The sequence below is a fragment of the Geotrypetes seraphini genome, chromosome 10 (assembly GCF_902459505.1).
Source record: "Geotrypetes seraphini chromosome 10, aGeoSer1.1, whole genome shotgun sequence".
In the NCBI taxonomy this organism is placed as follows: Eukaryota; Metazoa; Chordata; class Amphibia; order Gymnophiona; family Dermophiidae; genus Geotrypetes; species Geotrypetes seraphini.
In genome coordinates this window covers 137,487,687-137,510,683 of record NC_047093.1, presented here as the reverse complement: position 1 = coordinate 137,510,683, position 22,997 = coordinate 137,487,687, and the positions used below count along the sequence as shown (strand labels likewise).

Sequence of the window (22,997 nt, the reverse complement as noted above, 5' to 3'; positions counted from 1 at the left end):
TTAGGAGAGACTCTAACTGCATGGGTTAAAGATTGGCTTAGTGGCAGACTTCAGAGGGTGGTGGTCAACGGTACCCTTTCTAAAATGTCGGAGGTGACCAGCGGAGTGCCACAGGGTTCGGTCCTGGGCCCACTCCTCTTCAACATATTCATTAGGGATCTGACTCAAGGGCTCCAAGGCAAGGTAACCTTATTCGCTGATGACGCCAAACTATGCAATGTAGTAAACGGCTGTAATCTTCAGGATGCTATGGAGCAAGACCTGCGTACTTTAGAAAGTTGGTCCTTGATCTGGCAGCTGGGCTTCAACGCCAAGAAATGTAAGGTCATGCATCTCGGCAACGGAAATCCTTGCAGAACTTACACCCTGAATGGAGAAACTTTAGCCAGGACTACGGCAGAACGAGACTTAGGAGTAATCATCAGTGCTGACATGAAAGCAGCCACTCAAGTGGAGAAGGCTTCATATAAAGCACGGCAAATGATAGGTTGTATCAAGAGAAGCTTCGTCAACAGGAAACCTGAAGTCATGATGCCACTGTACAGAGCCATGGTGAGACCGCATCTGGAATACTGTGTTCAATTCTGGAGGCCACATTACCGTAAGGATGTGCTCAGAGTTGAATCGGTTCAGCGGATGGCCACCAGGATGGTCTCGGGGCTAAAGGGTCTCCCGTACGAAGAAAGACTGAGCAAATTGCAGCTCTACACTCTCGAGGAGCGTAGGGAGAGGGGAGACATGATTGAGACATTTAAGTACATCACGGGACGGGTAGAGGTGGAAGATGATATCTTTCTTCTCAGGGGACCCTCGACCACAAGAGGACATCCGCTCAAGCTCAGGGGAGGGAAGTTTCGTGGAGACACCAGGAAATACTTCTTCACGGAGAGAGTGATTGAGCATTGGAACGAGCTTCCAGTGCAGGTGGTCGAGGCACGCAGCATCTCAGACTTCAAGAACAAATGGGATACCTATGTGGGATCCCTACGAGGTCATGCCAAGGGATAGGGTCACTAGGACTGAATGAGCGGGTCAGTAGAGTGACAGTATAATTACAATTATTCTTTAGGGGGTCAGTAGACTTAAGAGGGTGGGTAAATAGTGTGGGCAGACTTGATGGGCTATGGCCCTTATCTGCCGTCATCTTTCTATGTTTCTATGTTTCTACCTAGGAGAGTAAAATCTCAAAATCCTAACCAGCAGAATTTATCTGCTGATAGTTTGGATTTAACTAATTTCCTAGAGAGGTCGGATACTGAGGTTCAGGTTACAGCTACATTGCTGGTACAGTTTACTATAGATTCAGATAGGGATTGGATGCTAAAACTTTTTTGCAAATATAAAGATGTTCCCTTTATGTCAAATGTTATAAGAATGTATCCTGATGTATCTCATTCTACACAGAAGAGAAGGAAACAATTTCTTATTTTGAGACCCCAGGCATTGCAGTTAGGTGCAACATTCGTCCTGAGATACCCCTGTAAATGTGTTATGGTATATAAAAAATGTTGTATGTTTTCTATGAGCCACAAAATTATCTAGATTTATTTCTGCCAAAGGGCAGTGTGTAACGGATAAGTGAACCTGTTGCATCCAAGTATAAACTCAGTGAGGATATGTTCTGGCGCCGTCTAGCTCCATCTTATTTTCTTTGTTAAAGGATTCCCTGTTAAGTATTTCAGTCTTATTGCAGCTCTGCCTCCATGTATTGAGGACTAACTATACTTTGTGAATAATCATGTTTTTGTTTAATATAGACAAGAAGTTTAATGCTTCTAGGATATTTCTGTTTGCATTGTAATTTTTCTTTATTTGACTGATAAAGTTTGTCAAATGTTTAAAATATAAATAAAGAATTTAAAAAAAAAAAACAACTAATGGAAGTACTGGTTAACATCGATCTCATGAAATTTCTAGAAAAGTTCAGCATTCTACACGATTCCCAGTCTAGTTTTCATACAAATTATAGTACGGAAACAGTCTTGGCTTCGTTGACTAATTATCTTTCCATTTGTTTTCCCTGGGAAAAAATGCATTGGTACTGTAGTTCGACTTGAGCAGTGCCTTTGACCTTGTTGACCATGACATTCTCCCTTCTCCCCACTTCCATCATCTGTCCTGCCCTGCCCCTTTTTCCCACATCCATCATCTGCCCTGCTCCCTTTTGTCTCCCTTCTCCCCACTTCCATCATCTGTTCTGCCCTGCCCCTTTCTTCCCAAATCCATCATTTGCCCTGCTCCCTTCTCCCCACTTCCATCATCTTTCCTGCCCTGCCCCTTTCTTCCCACATCCATCATCTACCCTGCTCTGCCTTGAAACCCTTCTCTCTCTCCCTCCACCCCAGGTCCATCTCACCACTCACATTTCACTCCAATTTTTTTTTTTTTAAGAACGGCAACACCCAAGCATCGATTGGCAATGCGGGCCCCCCCGATCAGCAACACAGGCCCCCTCTGATCGGCAATGTGGCCCCCCATCGATGGAAAGTAAAACAAACAAGCAATGTGGATAAGAAAGGTAACAGGAACTGTAATTTTGCAAGCGGTGCTGCTTGCCCAAAGCTTCCTTCTGATGCGCCCAGGCACAAACAGGAAGTTGCGTCAAAGGGAAGCTTTGGGCAAGCAGCACCACTTGCAAAATTATAGTTCCCGTTGCCTTTCTTACCCACATTGCTTGTTTGTTTTACTTTTCATCGATGGGGGGCCACGTTGCTGATCAGAGAGGGCCTGTGTTGCTGATCAGGGGGACCCGTATTGCCGATCAATGCTTGGGGGGTGTTGCCATTCTTAAAAAAAAAATAAAAAATTGGAGTGAAAGGTGAGTGGTGAGATGGACCTGGGGTGGAGGTAGAGAGAGAAGGGGACAAGGCAGAGCATGGTAGATGATGGATTTGGGAAGAAAGGGGCAGGGCAGGACAGATGATGGAAGTGGGGAGAAGGGAGACAAAAGGGAGCAGGGCAGATAATGGATGTGGGAAAAAAGGGGCAGGACAGGACAGATGATGGAAGTGGGGAGAAGGGAGACAGAAGGGAGCAGGGCAGATGATGGATGTGGGAAGAAAGGGGCAGGGCAGGACAGATGATGGAAGTGGGGAGAAGGGAGACAAAAAGGAGCAGGGCAGATAATGGATGTGGGGAAAAAAGGGGCAGGACAGGACAGATGATGGAAGTGGGGAGAAGGGAGACAGAAGGGAGCAGGGCAGATTATGGATGTGGGAAGAAAGGGGCAGGGCAGGACAGATAATGGCAACCATGAAAGTTAAAGTATGGTAAAGTACCATGTACTAACTCAATATGCAAACCATGGTCATTCTCCAACCATGCTGTTAGCTTATGAATTAGAGTGCTCTATCTCGGATGTGTGGTAATAGTTACAGAGCTCAAGGTATTTTGTGTACCAAATTTTCAGTGCACTTTAGTAAAGATGATCCATAGTAATTATGAAATAATAATCTTCCTTCTCAAATATGGACACCTGTACAACATGTCCAGTAAACCAATGGCCCAATAAGAAGAGAAATGCCTGTATCCTAAAAGTGAAAACATTCCTGTCTTATGAAGAGCCTCTAGGGATAGCTTTGACTCTTATCAGCATTTTCTTCTTTCTTATCACTGCTGCCATCTTGGGAATCTTTATTTACTACCGAGACACTCCCATAGTGAGAGCCAACAACCGGGACCTCAGCTACATTCTCCTCATCTCCCTCATGCTTATGCCAGAGAAAAGAGGGAAAAAAAGAAGAATATTAAATGAAGCCAAAAAGGGAAAACACAGCATGGTTCCCTTTCAACACTTATCTACACGAGACCGATTTCTGATTCCCTTGTATCAAATAACTTTGATGTGGTTTATGTTTTTTTCTTTTTTGCATTTGATAAACCCCTTTGATAAATCCAACTCTAAGACTGAATATTTTATTCTATATTCTGTGATCTCTGTCCTGTCCTGCAGAGTAATGTATATTGGGTAGATTTTAATCACACAAACATGTTTTCTATTTTTTAAAATTTTCTAAGGATTATAAACCAAATGCACAGTTCCTCTGACTGGTATTATTATACTCCTCTCAAGCACTCCTTTTAAATTAACATTTAATGATAACAAAACTTCTGTAAGGTCATATTATTAAAAACAACCAATATTTAATGTTAAATGCACAGAACAGCAGAAGATATCCCTTGAGGCTGAACCTTTCAGGAGCAGAGTCCCATAAAGATCACACGGTGACCACACAGCTGCAGGATACTCGCTCGGATCAGAGCTCATGCCGACATCACCAGAAGCCTTCTGTGGTCCCTCTGTAAACTGATCTGTCTCCATTGACAAGACTTCTTGTGTCCAGTTTGAAGTGCTTGGTTAATACACAACCTTTTCTGCCATTAATGCAAAGACTCAAAAGGGAGGGGGATCCCCAAGATCTGTGCAGTATCCCCTACCATGCCAATAAGTTTACCAGAGAGACAGAGCAGGAAGAACAGCTGTTTCTTACATCGACAGATGGGAGCTCATCTTTTTCTGATTTTGTTAATACTTTATACTGATATCTGGAAGATCACTGAGTGCCCATGTCCAAAGCAGAAGATAAGATTTTCGAAATGCAACTACTACAGAGATGGGGACATTATAATTGGAGGGTTTGTTCAAGAGTACAGTGTTGAAAAAAATGATCCCCAATGGAAAGCCCTTCCAAGGTTTAAAATATCAGGGTAAGTAGCATTGCGGCTTTCCTTCTATCTATTGTAAATTGTGCTAATGAGTTTCATTGTGACTGGTTGTTGCATGAACTTCAGATATAACTTGTACCCAGTGTTGTATAAATGAAAGAGGATACTATAGACACAAAACTTCAGTGCAATAGGTGTGCAAAAAGAATCCATTTCGGATTTTTTCTGTGTCCCTTCTACTTCATTGTGAGCTCTACTTCCACTTGCAGTTTCTCCCTTCTACATGTGAGCTGGAAGGTGTGTTTCTGTTATGCTCTCTCTTTTTATTATTTTATTTGGGGTTTTCAACCTTTATTCGGTATTCAGTGCTTAGAGCTTTCACCACGGTTTCAGCTCTGCCTGTGTAGAGAAGAAGCAGACTTTGGTCTGCAGCTGAAAGGCTGACACTGCTGGTACCTGTTAGCCAGCCTGCACAAGTGCTTTTGGAGCTCACCTACTGCTTAGCAGGGTTTGAGCAGAGGTTGTTAGGCATCTGAAGGAAGTGCGATGTTGTGTTGCAGCATTCCGGCTGCATTTTGGGCCTACCCCTTTTCTGAGTAAACGTCCAGGACGCAATTTGAACGGTTAGCTCTAGACCTGTTTTAATAAGGAATACGTGCCAAAAGGTGCCCAAACTGACCAGGCGGCCTTGGGGAGATGTAAGCATGACACTGCTACACTTCCCCAGTGGCCACTGACCTCCTTCCATCCCCACAAAGATGTGAATGAAACAGTACATACCTGCCTGTATGACAGCTTCAGTTTTTATGGACAGTCCTAGTAGAGCAGCAGGCAGTTCTGGAGGAGCCTTCTGGGTGCTGTAGAGATGGGGACCCAGGTCCATATCCCACTCTAAACACTACACTATGATGGAATATGTGAACGCATCAAATCCTACTATATCCACATATAGTTGCTACCTGTAGGCATAAGGGCTATTGGTGTGGAGTACAGGTGGGTACAGAAGGTTTGGGGTGGGTTTTAGGATTAACCCAGAGGTGTAGCAAGGTTAGGAGGTTCCCCTCGCTCCTTCCGTGCCCCCACTCTACACTCATGTCCTCCCTTCTCACCCCCATACCTCTTTAAATTTTTGCCAATGCAAGCAGCTTATACGGCCTTTTGTCACAATGGCATTGGCTGTTCCTCTGACATCACTTCCTGGCCCCACGACCTGGAAGTGAGTTCAGAGAGATCCAGGCTGGTCTGAGCAGCAGGCTAGAGTAGTTGCTCACATTGGCAAATATTTTAAAGATGTACAGGGGCAGGGAAGGGAGGATGTGAACATGGCGCAGGAGGCGGAGATGTGCCAGCACCCCCATCAAGATTGTCCCTGGGGTATTCTGCCCCCCTGCTCCTCTTTCTTTGCCACTGGATTCACCATACACTATAAAGGGGTTATGGTAAAATGTGTACCTGAAACCCCTTATGAGAAGTCTCCTGCAGTGCCCCCTACTGGGATGTCTGTGTGGCCAGTCTACTACAATTGCTGACCCTTCCGACAACCCAATGACTTGTTTTGTGTGTTTTTTTTGTGGACATATTATTGTTTTTTTTTTTAAAGATTCGAAAAGATGCACAGAACATATTTTTGAAAAAAAAGAGATGTTTTCAAGTTTTGAGAATGGTCATCTTCACTATTGAACTTTTCTGTGCCTACTGCTAAATTTCCAAATTGAAACTGTCCCTCCTGTTTACATGAGTACATGAGTATTATAAGCAGCTATGTTTTCCTTATAACATAGGTGAATTTTTGTGAATGTTTCGAGAATATGTGTTATAAAACTGTGCTGTTAATGTCATTACAGGTATTTTCCAGAAAATGCGTTTAATTTCTTGGCCTTTGTGTTTGCCGTGGAGGAAATTAACAATAGCTCAGAGCTCTTACCCAACATCACACTGGGGCTCCACATTGAAGAATCTTATGGGTCCAGTGTATATATATTTAATAATGCTTTGAATATTTTGGGAGGACCTTTCTTGGTTGAAAATTTCAAATGCAATTCATCTGACACAGTGGCTGCTATCATTGAAAATTTTCCAGCTGAGGAATCACATCGATTCTACGACACGTTCCAGATGTATCACTACCCACAGGTCATGGAGATTCTTTTTTTTTTAACTTTATTGATTTTCAAACTTTGATAGTGCAATACAAATAGTAAATCAGAAGTACTGCACAAAACACACTATTAACTAAACAATTATTACATTAAACAATCATTTTCTCCCATCCTCATCTTAATTCTTAATATAATAATACATATGATGTGATTACAATATTATAATTTAATAATTTAACTCTTCAAAATACATTTCCCTCCCCCCACCCACCCACCCTCCTTGGATGTGTAAGGAAATCTAATGAAAAAGAAAGAAACATGACCCTCACTGTAATTCAACAAAAGTAGTCAATGGACTCCATACATCATTAAAGGACTTACTAGTCCCCAAACGTTCTGCCATCATTCTTTCATAATTATACACTTCCCCCTCCCCATTTGTGGTTTTGACACTCGTGATTTCACATATTTGTGATTTTTTGGGGGGAGGGGGAAACACGTTCCCGCCTCTCTCCAGCCTTTCCCTCCGGCATCCTGGCCTTACCTGGTGGTCTACCGGGCTTTCGGGGCAGGAGCAATCATCCTACACTTCTGCCCTGTGTAGATCGCCAATAGGAAATGGCTGCCGTGAGCTCTCGTCATAGTCTCAAGAGACTATGGGAACTCCCGTCAGTCATTTCTTATTGGCGATCTGCACGGGGCAGGAGCGTAAGAAGATCGCTCCTGCCCTGAAAGCCCGCTAGACCACCAGGTAAGGCCAGGATGCTGGGGGAAGGCAGGAGGGAGGCTGGGGTGGGTCAGAGCCGGACGAGAAGATATTTGAGATTTTTCCCTATTCGCGGTCCGGCTCTGCCCCTATCCCCCGCGAATACCGAGGGAGAAGTGTATATGGTACATACATTTACCCACCAAAAAGTGTAATTAATCCTGTCATGGTTCTTCCAATTATGTGTGATCAGTTGAACAGCTATTCCTGTCATGATCAGGAAAAGGCGACTTTTATACTTATCTAAAGTAGGCTTAACATGTAGTAACGTACCACAAATTACAGCTTCTTAGGTTAAGGGAATAGATGATTCAAGCATGAGATTTATTTGTCCCCAAATTGACTTCCAGAAACTAAGTATCAAGGGACAAAAATATAACAGATGGTCCAAAGTCCCTATATTAATATGACAATGCCAGCATCTATTAGATTTAGAATTATCTATTTTTTGTAATCGAACTGGGGTCCAAAAAATCCTATATAATATAAATAACCATGTTTGTCTCATAGATGCTGACGCTGTACATTTCAACCTCCAAGTCCAAATTCGTGATCAACGAGACACAGAAATATACTGTTTTATCTCGATGCTCCCAATATCTCTAAGACTATTTTTTGGCTTCTTATTTAAAAATTCAGAAATCAGTTTGTACCACTGGGCGGCCTGATGCCCTACTAGATCTGTCTGGTAGCAAAGGATCTAAGAACATAAGAACATAAGCAGTGCCTCTGCCGGGTCAGACCAGAGGTCCATCCCGCCCAGCAGTCCGCCCCCGCGGCGGCCCAACAGGTCATGACCTGCCTTAATCACCAGAAGGGGCCCCCTTGCCCCCTAGGTTTCTCATCGAAGTCCTATATTCCCATCAATGTCCTAACCCTCCGGCCTTGCACCTGCACGACCTGGTGAGCTGTCTATACTTAAGCAACACCCCAGCACCTCCCTCAGTACCCCATGATCCCCTTTTCCCTCAGGAATCTGCAAGCTATAATAAGTTTTTAAGCTTTTCCATTCAGGGAACCCACTCTGAATAGCCTGCTTCAACTGCAACCACCTATACTGTTGAGATTTTAAAATGCCAAATGATTGTTGCAGTCGTGAAAAATCAAGCAGTTTTTCATTAGAAGTAACATCATCCAGTGTCCGAATACCTGCCTGCATCCAATTCTTCCAGGCGATCCCAGCACCGCCTATTTGAATCTTGGAGTTTAACCATAAGGATTGCAAAGTAGATTTCATTATAGGAACCTCTGTTAGTTTGTCAATAAATTTAATTGTTTTCCATGTATCCAATAAAATTATATTATCCTTAGCATACCTAGGTAATCTGATACTTAGTACATGAGACAGTCGCATAGGGGACATAATTTTCTATTCAAGATATAGGGCTCATTTTATTAAGGCGCGCTACGAGGGTTAGCGCAGCGGACATCTTATCATGCGCTAACCCTCATGGCAGCCTAAAATCCTAACGCCTCGTCAATGGAGGCGTTAGGTACTAGCGCGGCAGGTGGTTTAACGCGCGGTATTCCGTGCGTTAAACCGCTACCGCGCCTTTGTAAAAGGACCCCCTAGCCAATCCGGAAGATGTTCCATAAGCTCAGGGAGGATCCAATACATACCTTGACGCATTATATAGGCTTGATGATACCTATAAAAATTGGGAAAATTTACCCCTCCCTCCACAATTGTTTTTTTGTAAAGATACTAGAGCAATTCTCGCATTTTTCCCCAGCCAAATAAATTTTGTCAGAATACTATTTAACTTTTTGCAAAAGGACCCCTGAAAATAAACTGGCAACATACCCATTTGGTAGCAAACCACAGGCAAAATCATCATCTTGACCATTTGAACGCTCCCCCACCAAGACAAATGTAGAGGGTTCCGTTGCTCACACATTTCTGTGACCTTTAACAATAAGGATTTTTCGTTTACTTTCATCATTTCTTCCAATGTACTTTTTATCCAAATACCTAAGTATTTTATACCATCTTCCTTCCAAATAAAAGGAAACGTCTCAAATAATCCTTTTGCACAAAGTACATTTAATGGCAGAACCTCTGATTTACTCCAATTTATTTTATAACCAGAGAATTTTCCAAATCTATCTATCAAATCCAGTAAATGTGGAATGGCTGTCTCTGGATTCCTCAAATGAAACAAAATATCATCTGCATATGCAGAGACTTTATACTCCCGACCTGCATAAGGAATACCCCGTATCTCCTCCGATTGTTGAATAGCCAAAAGCAAGGGTTCCAGAACAATATCAAATAACAAAGGAGATAACGGACACCCCTGTCTAGCTCCCCTCTCCAGACAAAACTGCTCTGAAAAAGTATTATTTATATATAATCTAGCAGAAGGGGAACTATACAAGGTTTGAATCATCTGCATAAATCCAGAACCAATACCAAATCAATCCATTGCCTGATACATAAAGGTCCATTCTACTCGGTCATGGAGATTCTTAATCTTCCTTGTACACCATCACTCTTCCTCAAAATGAAGTCAACAGTAACAGGCTGCCAAAATGATTTTTTTCTTTGCAGTTGCAGGAGGATAATTCTAACCCCTGCTCCTAAAAGGCTCAAATCTGAATGGGAGATGACAGTTGGATTTGAGGTTGAGCTTTTTTGGAAGGCCATATGAAAACCTAAGCTAAGGGAGGAACTTTGCTCCTTTCTCTCTGGAAGCGGCCTTGTAAAAAGCACTTAAAACAACAGTGAGTGAGTTACCCCACCTAGGGGCCCACTAGAGTCTTAGTTCCCTATTCAAAGTTATAAGGAAAAAGGAAGATGGATGAGAAATAGCAGTCTGGTTCACAGCTATCCCCTGCTGCTATTCAAGAGGAGATGTAATTTACTTAGATTTTAGCAAAGTCTTGGACATGGTTCCTCATAGGAGGCTCTTAAACAAACTCCATGGGCTGAAGTTAGGGCCCAAAGGAGTGAACTGGATTAGAAGCTGGTTGACGAACAGATGCCAGAGGGTGGTAGCTAATGGAACTCGCTCGGAGGAGGAAAAGGTGAGTAGGGGAGTGCCTTAGGGATCGGTGTTGAGATCAATTCTGTTCAATATGTTTATGAGCGACATTGCTGAAGAATTAGAAGGTAAGGTTAGCCCAGGGGTAGGCAATTTCGGTCCTCAAGAGCCGGAGCCAGGTCAGGTTTTCAGGATATTCACAATGAATATGTATGAGATGGATTTGCATGCACTGCCTCCTTGAGATGCAAATCTATCTCATGCATATTTATTGTGGATATCCTGAAAACCTGACCTGGCTCCAGCTCTCGAGGACCGGAATTGCCTACCCCTGGGTTAGCCTATTTGCCGATGATACCAAGATTTGTAACAGAGTGGACACCAAGGAGGGAGTGGAAGACATGAAAAAGAATCTGCAAAAGTTAGAAGAATGGTCTAATGTCTGGCAACTATATTTCAATGCCTCCCCTTTTTCCACTATCTTGGAACTCCTCTAATGCCAACACCACCAGATCCACTCAAAAATTCAAACTATCCTTCCCCTCTTTAAAAGGCATATCCCATGCAGGAAAATTAGGAACTTCCCTCTTCTTCAAGATCACCGAACTCTGGAACAGTTTTACTACCCCGCTTCGGAGCCTGACCTCCCTCCAACCCTTCCGAAAACATTTGAAAACTTGGCTTTTCTCCAAAATGCAATGACCTCCCCCTCATCGATATACTAAGTCCCTCTAAACTTCTCTTCTTAGTCCTTCTACTTTCATTGTAGTTCCTTTCTATACCAATTCCTGTAAACCGTGCCGAGCTCTACTTCTGTGGAGATGATGCGGTATACAAACTTAAGGTTTAGTTTAGTTTAGTCAATGCGAAGAAGTGCAGGGGGTAGAAATCTGAGGGAACCATATATGCTGGGAGGTGAGAGGCTTATAAGAACTGACAGAGAGAGGGACCTTGGGTTGATTGTGTCTGAGGATCTAAAGGCATCAAAACAGTGTGATAAAGCGGTGGCTGCAGCCAGAAGGATGCTAGGCTGTATAGAAAGAGGAATAATCAGCAAAAGAAGGAAGGTGTTGATGTCCCTATACAGGTCATTGGTGAGGCCGCACTTGGAGTATTGCGTTCAGTTTTGGAGGCCCATATCTGGTGAAGCATCTAAAAAGACTTGAAGCGGTCCAGATGAAGGCAATGAAAAAGGTAAGGGGTCTGAACTAAAAGAAGTATGAGAAAAGACTGGAAGACCTAAATATGTATACTCTGGAGGAGACGAGGGACAGGGCAGATATGATACAGACATCTAAATACTTGAAAGGTATTAATATATTACCAAATCTTTTTCAGAGAAGAGAAAATGGTAAAACTAGAGGGCATAATTTAAGATTGCGGGGAGGAAGACTCAGGAGCAATGTTAAGAAATTATTTTTCACAGAGAGGGTGGTAGATGCCTGGAATGCCTTCCTGAGGGAAGTGGTGGAGAGGAAATCTGTGATAGAATTCAAATAAGCGTGGGATAAACATAGAGGATCTCTAATTAGAATGTAAATTAAAGAGCTAATGCCGGTACTGGACATACTTGCACAGTCTGTGTCCCTTATGTGGTGATTTGGTATAGGATGGGCTGGGGAGGGCTTCAATGGGACTTCCACCAACTTGGAACATGAGGATGTTACTGGCCAGACTTTATGGTAGATATCCTGCAAACAGGATGGTTGGAATAGGCTGGAGTGAGCTTGGATGACAACTTCAGCATTTGGAACCTAGGACAATACCAGGTGGACTTTACAGTCTATGACCCAGAAATATCAAAGAAGAGCTGAGACTGTGATGTCATAATGCCTCATTCCACCAAGGCCTAAGAGCCAACCTCAGCAGTGATGTCACAATGGCATTTACTATGTTACTATGTTCCTATACTAAGTGAACTGAAGAGTAGTCTGTCAATCTCAGGCACAGTCTGGTTGTCTCTAGAAGATGACTTTTCAAAACCTGGCACCGGATGCAACGTGGTGAAATGTGCAGATGCCCTCCCATCGTGGTCCTGAGGATGATAACAGTTTGAGGGGGTGGGGCTGGGGGGCTAGTCTAGGTTGGAACGGGGTGTGACTTGGGCATAATGGGGAGGGGATGGGTGGAACTTGGGAAGCCTGGGGCATGGCTATGGGTCCAGATTTTACAGGAGTAAAATCTGGTAACCCTACCTAGGGCTGGTTTCTGCCACTGATGTACCAATCAAGAAATGGCGCATTTTGGAGAAACCTGGCTATGTGATACATTGGTGTGATATTCCCATCTTAATATTCTAAGTTTTCCAAGTTTATTTAAAATTTCGGTGTCAGGTCAAAAGCGTGCCGGGACAAAGGCGCGCCCAGACAATTGAGCGCAGCGCGCGCCGCTCTAAATTACTGTTTTTAGCACTCCGACGGAGGGTGTGGGGGGGGGAACCCCCCACTTTACTTAATAGACATCGCGCCGCGTTGTGGGGGCGTTGTGGGGGGTTGTAACCCCCCACATTTTACTGAAAACTTCACTTTTTCCCTGTTTTTAGGGAAAAAGTTCAGTTTACAGTAAAATGTGGAGGGTTACAACTCCCCAAACCCCCCATAACGCCAGCGCGATGTCTATTAAGAAAACTAGGGGGGGGTTCCCCAACAAAACCCCCTGTCGGAGCCCCTAAAAACTGTAATTTAGAGCTGCGCGGCGGTGCGCGCTGCGCTCAATTGTCGGCGCGCGCTTTTGTCTTTCGCGCCGTTGTCTACGAACCAAAATTTCTTATACCGCTCAAACAGGCTTCTGAGTGGTGTACAATAATAAAATCAATCAGCATCATACATATACAAAAATCAGTGTTAAAACTAAACAGGCGATGACAAGGGAAGTTAGTATAAAAGACAAGAAACCAAGACAAACAGGAACGAAAGGCAAAAAGGGAGAGCTACAAAATTTTCAAGGAAAAGAGAAGAAATAAGTGTCAAGCAATAGGGGGGAGTGAGCTCTCTAGGGAGAGAATGAGAAGATTAGCCCTTAAAAGGGCATTTATATTTCAAAGGCATCCTGAAAAGAAGTGTTTTTCATTTCATCTTAAAATAGGGTAGAGATGTTTCTTCACGCAGATAATTGGGTGTGGAGTTCCAGAGGGATGGTTCTATCACTGCAAAATTGTTTGATCTCTTAGTATTTATATACGTTAAGGATGGGATTGTAAGGAGATTCTGGGTCATTGAGCGAAGGACTTTGGAGGGACAGTAGAGAATGAGAAAGCTATTGATGAATTCTGGTTGGTTATTTGGATGGGTTTTAAATGTAAGTAGAAGGATTTTGGAACTAATTCTATGTTCTACTGGTATCCAGTGCGCTTTTCACAAAAGGGGGGAAACATGATCGTATTTTTTTTGCATTATATATGATTTTTACGGCCGTATTTTGCACAGTCTGAAGGTACCTTATTTCTTTTTTTGTTATGCATTGCACTAATCTATGCATGAGGAACAGGAGCAGGCCCAACACACAGCTCCATCTCCAGGGACAACTGACCGGCTCCCCCCAAAGAAGCGCAGAGTAATAGTCATCGGGGATTCCATGCTGAGGGGCACCGAGGGACCAATTTGCAGACCGGATATGCAATCTAGGGAGGTCTGCTGTCTGCCTGGAGCCAGGATACGAGATGTCACCGCCAGTCTGGATAGACTACTCACGCCCCGAGACCACTTTCCTATGCTTCTTGTCCACATAGGAACCAACGACACTGCCAGGAACACACCGGAGACCATCACCAGAGACTTTGGAGCACTGGGTGAGAGACTGAAGCGGACAGGAACGCAGGTGGTTTTCTCATCGATCCTCCCAGTTAGAGGCAAGGGAAGAGCCAGAAATGAACGTATCCTGAGGACGAACGAGTGGCTACAGGGATGGTGCCGGAATATGAACTTCGGATTCCTAAACCATGGGGAAGCGCTACAAGGACTTCAGGGACCAGACGGACTCCATCTGACCAGTAGGGGTAAGAACGTCTTCGGACACCGATTAGCCCGCCTGCTTCACAGGGCTTTAAACTAGGTAAGTCGGGGGAGGGTACCCATTCACATATTAGTGCAGAAAGGAATTATCCTGATGAGGTGAGTCGAAACTCCGCTTCCATGTCCAAGGTAAGTACCCACATTGCAAACAGTTCTTTGGGAGTCACACCGACTCGGGTAGGATACGCCTCACAGGGACTTAGCAAACACAAGATATGGAGGGCCATGTATGTCAATGCACACAGTTTAGGTAACAAAATTCTAGAATTGGAGGCTGAAATAAGGAATGCCGAACTAGATGTGGTGGCAATATCTGAAACTTGGTTCACGGACTCACATGGGTGGGATATGGCTATACCGGGCTACAATCTACTTCGTCAGGACAGAGAGGGCAGGTTAGGAGGGGGGGGTAGCTCTATACATTAAAGAGGACATCAAAACCACCAGGATCACAGATGTCAAGTACACTGGGGAGTCCCTCTGGGTAAACCTGGCAAGAGGCAGAGAAAAATGCCTGTATCTAGGTGTGGTATACAGACCCCCAAGACAACTGGAAGACATGGACGCAGAATTAATTGAAGACATAGAGAATATCACTCTACGAGGAGAAGCTGTACTGCTAGGGGACTTCAATATGCCTGATGCAGACTGGAACTTATTTTCAGCGACAACCAGCGGTAGCAGGAGGCTCTTAACCTCCATAAAGGGAGTACGTCTCAAACAAATGGTAACGGAGCCCACTAGGGCCCAGGCGATCCTCGACCTGGTACTCACCAACGGGGAAAGCGTCTCAGAGGTCTCAGTAGGAGATACGCTAGCCTCCAGCGACCACAACATAGTATGGTTCAACCTTAGGAAAGGCTTCCCTAGATCAAACACGAAAACAAAGGTACTCAATTTCCGGGGCACAGACTTCGCACGCATGGGAGATTTCGTCCATCAGACACTGCAGGACCAAGCGGAGACCGATGATGTAGAAGCTAAGTGGTTAACACTGAAATCAACCATACATGAAGCAACTAGCCGCTTCATAAAATCAGTAAATAAACGACAAAGAAACAATAAACCCCAATGGTTCACCGCGGAGATCTTGCACCTCATTAAGGAGAAGAAAAAAGCGTTTCTCTCCTACAAGCGCACGGAGAAAAGAGAGGCAAAAGTAGAATATAGGACCAGGTCTACAGCGGTCAAAATGGCAGTTAGGGAGGCAAAACTTCGAGTGGAAGAAATTCTGGCAAAAAACATTAAAAAGGGGGACAAATCCTTCTTCAGGTATATTAGTGACAGAAAAAGGAACACAGGCGGGATAGTACACCTTAGAAGACCGGACGGAAGTTACGTGGAAGCAGATTCCGATAAAGCCGAACTACTGAATGAATACTTCTGCTCAGTCTTCACCTGTGAGGCACCGGGACACGGTCCGCAGTTGAAGGCAACACAAAGCACAGAAGACCCGTTTCAGAATTTTGAGTTCACACCAGGTGAAGTTTACAGTGAACTGGCAAGACTCAAGGTGAACAAAGCCATGGGATCAAACAATTTGCACCCAAGAGTGCTCAGAGAATTGAGCTATATCCTGGCGAAACCGTTGGCTGAGCTATTCAATCTCTCCCTAAGTAAAGGGAAAGTTCCCCTGGACTGGAAATTTGCTAATGTCGTTCCTCTGCATAAAAAGGGTTGCAGGGCAGAGGCTGCGAATTATAGACTGGTGAGTCTCACATCAATAGTGTGCAAACTCATGGAAACACTAATTAAAGGCAAATTGGACACGATCTTGAATGAAGGGAATCTTCGGGATCCCAGTCAGCATGGATTCACCAAGGGTAGGTCCTGCCAATCCAATCTCATCAGCTTCTTTGACTGGGTAACAAGAAAGTTGGACTTGGGAGAGTCTTTGGACGTCGTGTACCTGGACTTCAGTAAAGCTTTTGACAGTGTCCCACACCGCAGGCTGCTAAGCAAGATGGAATCGATGGGGTTAGGAGAGACACTAACTGCATGGGTCAATGATTGGCTGAGTGGCAGACTTCAGAGGGTGGTGGTTAATGGTACCCTCTCTAAAACATCGGAGGTGACCAGTGGAGTGCCACAGGGCTCGGTCCTGGGTCCACTCCTTTTCAACATATTCATAGGGGATCTGACTCAAGGGCTTCAAGGTAAAATAACACTATTCGCCGATGACGCCAAACTATGTATCATAGTAAGTGAATGCAGTTTACAGAATTATATGGCGCAGGACCTGCTTACATTGGAAAGTTGGTCCTCAACCTGGCAGCTAGGCTTCAATGCTAAGAAATGTAAGGTCATGCACCTCGGAAGCGGAAATCCATGCAGGACGTACTTCTTGAACGGAGAAACTTTAACTAGGACTTCAGCAGAACGAGATTTAGGAGTAATCATCAGTGCAGACATGAAAACTGCCAATCAAGTGGAGAAGGCTTCATCTAAGGCAAGGCAGATATTGGGTTGTATCAATAGAAGTTTCGTCAGCCGAAAGCCTGAAGTCATAATGCCGTTGTACAGGGGCATGGTGAGACCTCATCTGGAGTACTGTGTATAATTCTGGAGGCCACATTACAGTAAAGATGTGCGCAGAATTGAATCGGTTCAACGGACGGCCACCAGGATGATCTCGGGGCTCAAGGGTCTCTCGTACGAAGAGAGACTGAACAAATTGCAGCTCTACACTCTTGAGGAACGTAGGGAGAGGGGAGACATGATCGAAACATTTAAGTACTTCACAGGACGTGTCGAAGTGGAAGATGATATTTTCTTTCTCAAGGGACCCTCGGCCACAAGAGGGCACCCGCTCAAACTCAGAGGCGGAAAATTTCATGGCGACACCAGAAAGTATTTCTTCACAGAGAGAGTGGTTGATCATTGGAACAAGTATCCAGTGCAGGTGATCGAGGCAGACAGCGTGCCAGACTTTAAGAATAAATGGGATACCCATGTGGGATCCCTACGAGGGTCAAGATAAGGAAATTGGGTCATTAGGGCATAGACAGGGGGTGGGTAAGCAGAGTGGGCAGACTTGATGGGCTGTAGCCCTTTTCTGCCGTCATCTTCTATGTTTCTATGTTCTATGAGATTACTAGAGAGTGGATAAGTGTATTCAAGGAAGAAAGTTCCAGTAACTTCGTGAGAGATCTTATCATTCTCAGTCAATGGAAGCAGCGTTGAACTACATTACTAATGTGAAGATGATAATTGAATTTATTATCGAAGGTGACTCCAAGCAGTTTTAGGAAAAGCCCCGACAATCTCTGGCTGTACATGGAGGGTCTCTGAGCATTCGCAGGTGATGTCACACACATCCATGCCTTCGAGATGTGGCTGGAGTTTGTCAGGGAAGAAGAGAGGAGGCTTTGTGGGAGTGGAGCTGTGGGCAGGGCTGGGTGGGGCTAAAGGTGGAACAGGGCGGGCCCATGTATCCAGGGTTTTGCTGCCCAAAATATGGTAACCCTATTAACCCTCTAACTGATATGTACTCACTTTGTGCACTCAAACCACCCCTCACAGAAACATTGCTAAATTTTTTCTACTACGTAGTTTGCGTGTATACATTCAGCTTTTTCCACAGGATATATCAGTATGCGCCATGGAAAACCCATATAAGTTGTGGTAAGCTCATGCTAACACTTAACAACAGCTTAATAAAAGGAGCCCCGGGTTTTGGATCATTTTATTTTATTTTTTTTATGGTTTCAATAAATGTGGACTAAATGGCCTGGATTCTGTTAATGGTGCCTCAAATCGGTTGATGCCTACATAAAATGCTCTGGCTGCAGGTCAGTCATACGTAAGCACCATTTACAGAATCACGCCTTAAGTCGCCTGTCACAAAACTTAGACACCTCCAACATAGGTGCAGGTTTTATTTGCCTACCTTGGAGGCACCTATGTTCTTTTTAGAATTGCACCTCATGGTGCCTGTCTCTGTCTCCACCCCAAATCACACCCATTTTGGCGATAGGCACCTACCTTTTATAGAATTGGACAGGCGCCTATATGCCAATTAAATGTATTTATCCTATTATGACTTGTTAATGCTCTTTAAGGGGGTTAATGTAGGCGCCTAACATAGGAGTCCTTTATAGAATATGGCCTCCTACCCTACTGTAGTTAATGCCGGACACCAGATGGCCAGACATTGAATATCCATAGTCAATGCCAACCATGGGAGTTATCCAGACTGCCTTCCCGTGGCAGAATATCGAGCCCAATGTCTGTCTCATTTAAGTTCAAGTATTAGAGGAAATTAGAAGCCCCATTGGTATCTGATGCTTCTTTCCGGTAGGCATTGAACATAAGAACATAAGAATTTGCCTCCGCTGGGTCAGACCAGAGGTCCATCCCACCAGCGGTCCGCTCCCGCGGCGGCCCTCCAGGCCCATCACCTGTGCAATGGTCCCTGACTATTCCTATAACCTAACTCAACTCCTATCTGTACCCCTCAATCCCCTTATCCTCTAGGAACCTATCCAAACATTCTTTGAAGCCCTGTAACGTGCTCTGGCCTATCACGGCCTCCGGAAGCGCTTTCCATGTGTCCACCACCCTCTGGGTGAAAAAGAACTTCCTAGCGTTTGTTCTAAACCTGCCCCCTTTTAATTTCTCCGAGTGCCCCCTTGTACTTGTGGTTCCCCACAGTGTGAAGAATCTGTCCCTGTCTATCTTTTCTATGCCCTTCAGGATTTTGAAGGTTTCTATCATGTCTCCTCTAAGTCTCTGCTTTTCCAGGGAGAATAGCCCCAGCTTTTTCAACCTGTCAGCATATGAGAAGTTTTCCATACCCTTTACCAGTTTAGTTGCTCTTCTCTGGACTCCCTCAAGTACTGCCATGTCCTTCTTGAGGTACGGCGACCAGTACTGGACACAGTACTCCAGATGCGGGCGCACCATTGCACGATACAGAGTTTGTTCTGCTAAATGCACAGATCCTGCGCTGAAATTCTTTTAGGTGTTGTAGGACGACTATCAGTGGCATCTCTAAATATGTGTCCTTTTATTAAGCTGTAGTAAAACTTATATTCTCTCAAAGCCTATAGCCTATGTGATTTAAACTGTTCTCACACAGTGACAAAGAGGGTAACGCGTTCATTATTTTTACACGACAGATCAGCTACACCTCACAGAATCTTTATATGAGTGACACCCGTAGGTTTCCTTATTTCTACCGGACTGTCCCCAATGAGTTGCACGTCTGTGCTGGGATAGCCAAGCTACTGAAGCATTTCGGCTGGAACTGGGTCGGTATCATTTCAACCGATGATGACCGCAGTGTGAGGGCTGTTCAGATCCTGAGAGAAGAGATTGAGCGGAATGGTGGCTGTGTCGCATTGCATAAAATCATCCCTCATCAAGTGAGGAGCAAATTTATACCAACTGTGCAAATATTAGAAACAGTTAAAGGATCATCTACTGTGAACATTCTCTACTTCAATGAAAACTTTGCATTTGTAATGGAGAGTGCACTGAGGCATGCGTTTCTGATTTTTCCGGGCAAGGTTTTCATTGCCATAGAGAACATGGAGATACTCATATATCAACGTCATCGCATGAGGAACAACACCTTGATTTTCACAGCGCACAGGAGCGATATGCAGAAGTTTTTTAAATTTATCCGTGAGCTGACGCCCGTTTGGCTTACAAACGATTACTATGGTTTGAATTGGTGGTTGGGCTTGTGTGATGGCCAATGCCTAAAGAATATCAAAAGACAATGTAACCTGACAAAGGTTTTCACCCCTGAGGAAAAATATAATTTCGGCTATCACTGCCAGACCATGCACTTTGCAAGCAGCTACAGTGTGTACAATGCTGTGTATGCCGTGGCACATGCACTGCATGCTATGATCACGTCTGGCTTAGGAAATGGCACCACATGGAGTAGAAGAAATTGGGAATTTTTGGATTACTTGCCATGGAAGGTAACTTTAGTCTTTGTTAGAGGAATTCTTTATTCAAAAGAAAAAGAGTGGTATACTTTGGTACACAGTGAGAGGGAAGCTTTCACTGAAGGAGGTTGGGTTGTTCTGAAGGTTGGCTCTCTAGGTGTACCACCCCTTTCTCCACCCCCTACCCCCAATATTTTGATAATTAAACTGAACAATCATGATCCTCTGAACACCACCAGAAATCCTGTCAAAATGCATAGTTGTGCATCATATTTTCAAATAATACATTTTCCTGTGCACGTATGTAGGTAAGAGAATTGTGCTGATGATTCACTTATCTCCTCCCATAGCTTTCCATATCACCTGTATGGTGATAACTCCCAGATCTACCTCTGCACACCAGATATCTCTACAGGAATCCAGGCCCGAGTCTCAGCCTGCCTTTCCAGCATAGCCACCTGCATGTCTCACCTAGAGGTGTAGCAAGGGTGAGAGGCACCGAGGGTGTGGCACCCTTCCCCTGTCCTCTTCTCTGAGCTCCTGCTCCTTCCCATCAGGCACCATGTTTTTCATATTGAAGACGCAGAGGAAGCGTTCAACTGATAGTGAGTACAGGCTTAGAGTTTAGTACCTCTTCCTTGTTTTTGTTTTTTTGATTGAAAGTCTTATGTGATATTATTGATTTTGTAGGATAACTAGGCTGATCTTGAGGCCCTGAAGAAGTGATGCTGTCTGCCACAAAACGATCATTGGCTGCACACAGCATACCTAATTAGATTGACTAGTGCATAGAATATCATATGGTACTATCCTCGTTTTATATATATTTTTATTAGCAAAATAATTTTCTGCCTGTGATGTTGGTTTGGTAGACGGTGGTTTTACCTCACCAATAATCTGAGACTTTTTCTTTCGCCTGTAAGTGGTACTAAGGTGCCTAGCTAGCTTTGGGTTAGAAAATACATATGTAAATTAGTAAGAAAAATATCAAAACAAGACATCTTTCTCCAAACACAATTAAACCATTTCCTAAAATGAAACAGAACTAAAATCTTTGTCTACACGAATCACAATTTCATCCCAGCATATATTTCTAAAAGCTTCCTGAAGAAAGTAAGCCTTCAATGACTTAAGAAAAGATAAAAATACTGAGATCTGTCAAATATTATTAAGTAGAGCGTTCCACATTTGTGGACCTACTACACTAAAAATCTTTGAGCGAACTGTGGATATGACAAGAGACCTCAATGAAGGGACTCCCAACAGATGTTGTGACTCAGACCGCAGAGTATGGGAAGGCAAAGTATTGCTCCAGAAATGGCTTTGAAATTTGTTCTCTCTATAATTGTAAAGAAATGAAGTTTTCTTTTTATGTATGCTTGAAATTACTTTGTAACCTGGCACTAATGAAAATTTACACCTCGCTCTTTAGCTCCATCGTTATCTGAGGAACCTCCACTTTAAGAACGGACTGGGGGAAGAGATGTACTTGGATGAGAATGGAGACATTGCCATTGGCTATGATATTATTAACTTGCTCTTTATGCCTGATAAGACATGGAAATATGAAATTGTTGGACATTATAACCCTCACGCTCCCCCAGGGCAGGATTTCATCATTGATGAGAAGGCCATCGTGTGGGAAAGTTCATTCACCCAGGTCAGATTTAAGTGATGAGAATGCTGATCCTGTCGTAAAATGGTCAAAAGAATAGTTGTCGATGAATGGCTGCTGCAGACTCCGCCCCATCAGAACCGTTAACATAATACAAGATAAAACATAAATATTTAATTTATAACCTGCAAATACCTTACAGTTCAATGTAGCTTACAAGTTAAGAAAAACTGAACATAAACCGCAATTATCAATCTTACAAATATTTCACATATAAGAAAAGCTTTTAACAGTTTCCAGAAATGAGGATATGAATTTGAATTAATTATTAAAGGCCCTAAATCATCCTTCTATATAGTAGCTTGATGGGAAATAAAAGAAATGAGATCTTCACAGCAGGCATCTAAAATAGATAAATAAAAATTGATCTGAAAGTAAACCATTTAGCACTTTATAACAAATACAACCAAATTTAAAGGTTACTCTGGCCTCTATAGAAAGCCTATGTAACCTATTCACAACTTTGGGGGATGGGAGGGGGGTCAGTGATCACTGGAGGAATATGGAGGGGGGTCATGCTTACATCCCTTCAGTAGTCATCTGGTCATTTTCAGAATGTTTCACGTATTTGCTGTTAAAAAAGGTCTAGCTCCAGACTTCCAAATTGTGCTCTGGACGTATTCTTAAATATTTGATAATGGAAGAAAGACATCCAAGTCATAAACCCACCGTAGTCCCGCTTACAGCACACCTTTACCATACCTGCTTGAGACTTAGATGAATTGGAGTGTGGCTTGGCTGCAGCCAAAGATGGTCGGCTGATTCCAGAGATCCTCTTCCATCTGCTCCATTAAGCTGTTTAGTCACTGAATGAGAAAAATATTTTCCTCTAAAAAGGTGTATTTTACTCATAACTATATTTTCTTCAAGAATGGCTACAGGAAGACAGTCGAAAATT

General features: G+C 43.6%; 1 protein-coding gene across 1 annotated transcript in view; it reads left to right on the top strand.

The window, feature by feature from the left end:
• The first annotated feature begins 5,987 nt into the window (after positions 1 to 5,987).
• Positions 5,988 to 22,997, top strand: part of LOC117368651 (vomeronasal type-2 receptor 26-like) — a 32,688-nt gene continuing 15,678 nt past the window's right edge. Inside the window, exons 1-4 of the mRNA XM_033962378.1 lie at positions 5,988 to 6,163; positions 6,510 to 6,798; positions 19,645 to 20,457; positions 21,857 to 22,084. Of these exons, the coding sequence (XP_033818269.1) occupies positions 5,988 to 6,163; positions 6,510 to 6,798; positions 19,645 to 20,457; positions 21,857 to 22,084 (1,506 nt within the window). The remainder of the gene's footprint in view (positions 6,164 to 6,509; positions 6,799 to 19,644; positions 20,458 to 21,856; positions 22,085 to 22,997) is intronic.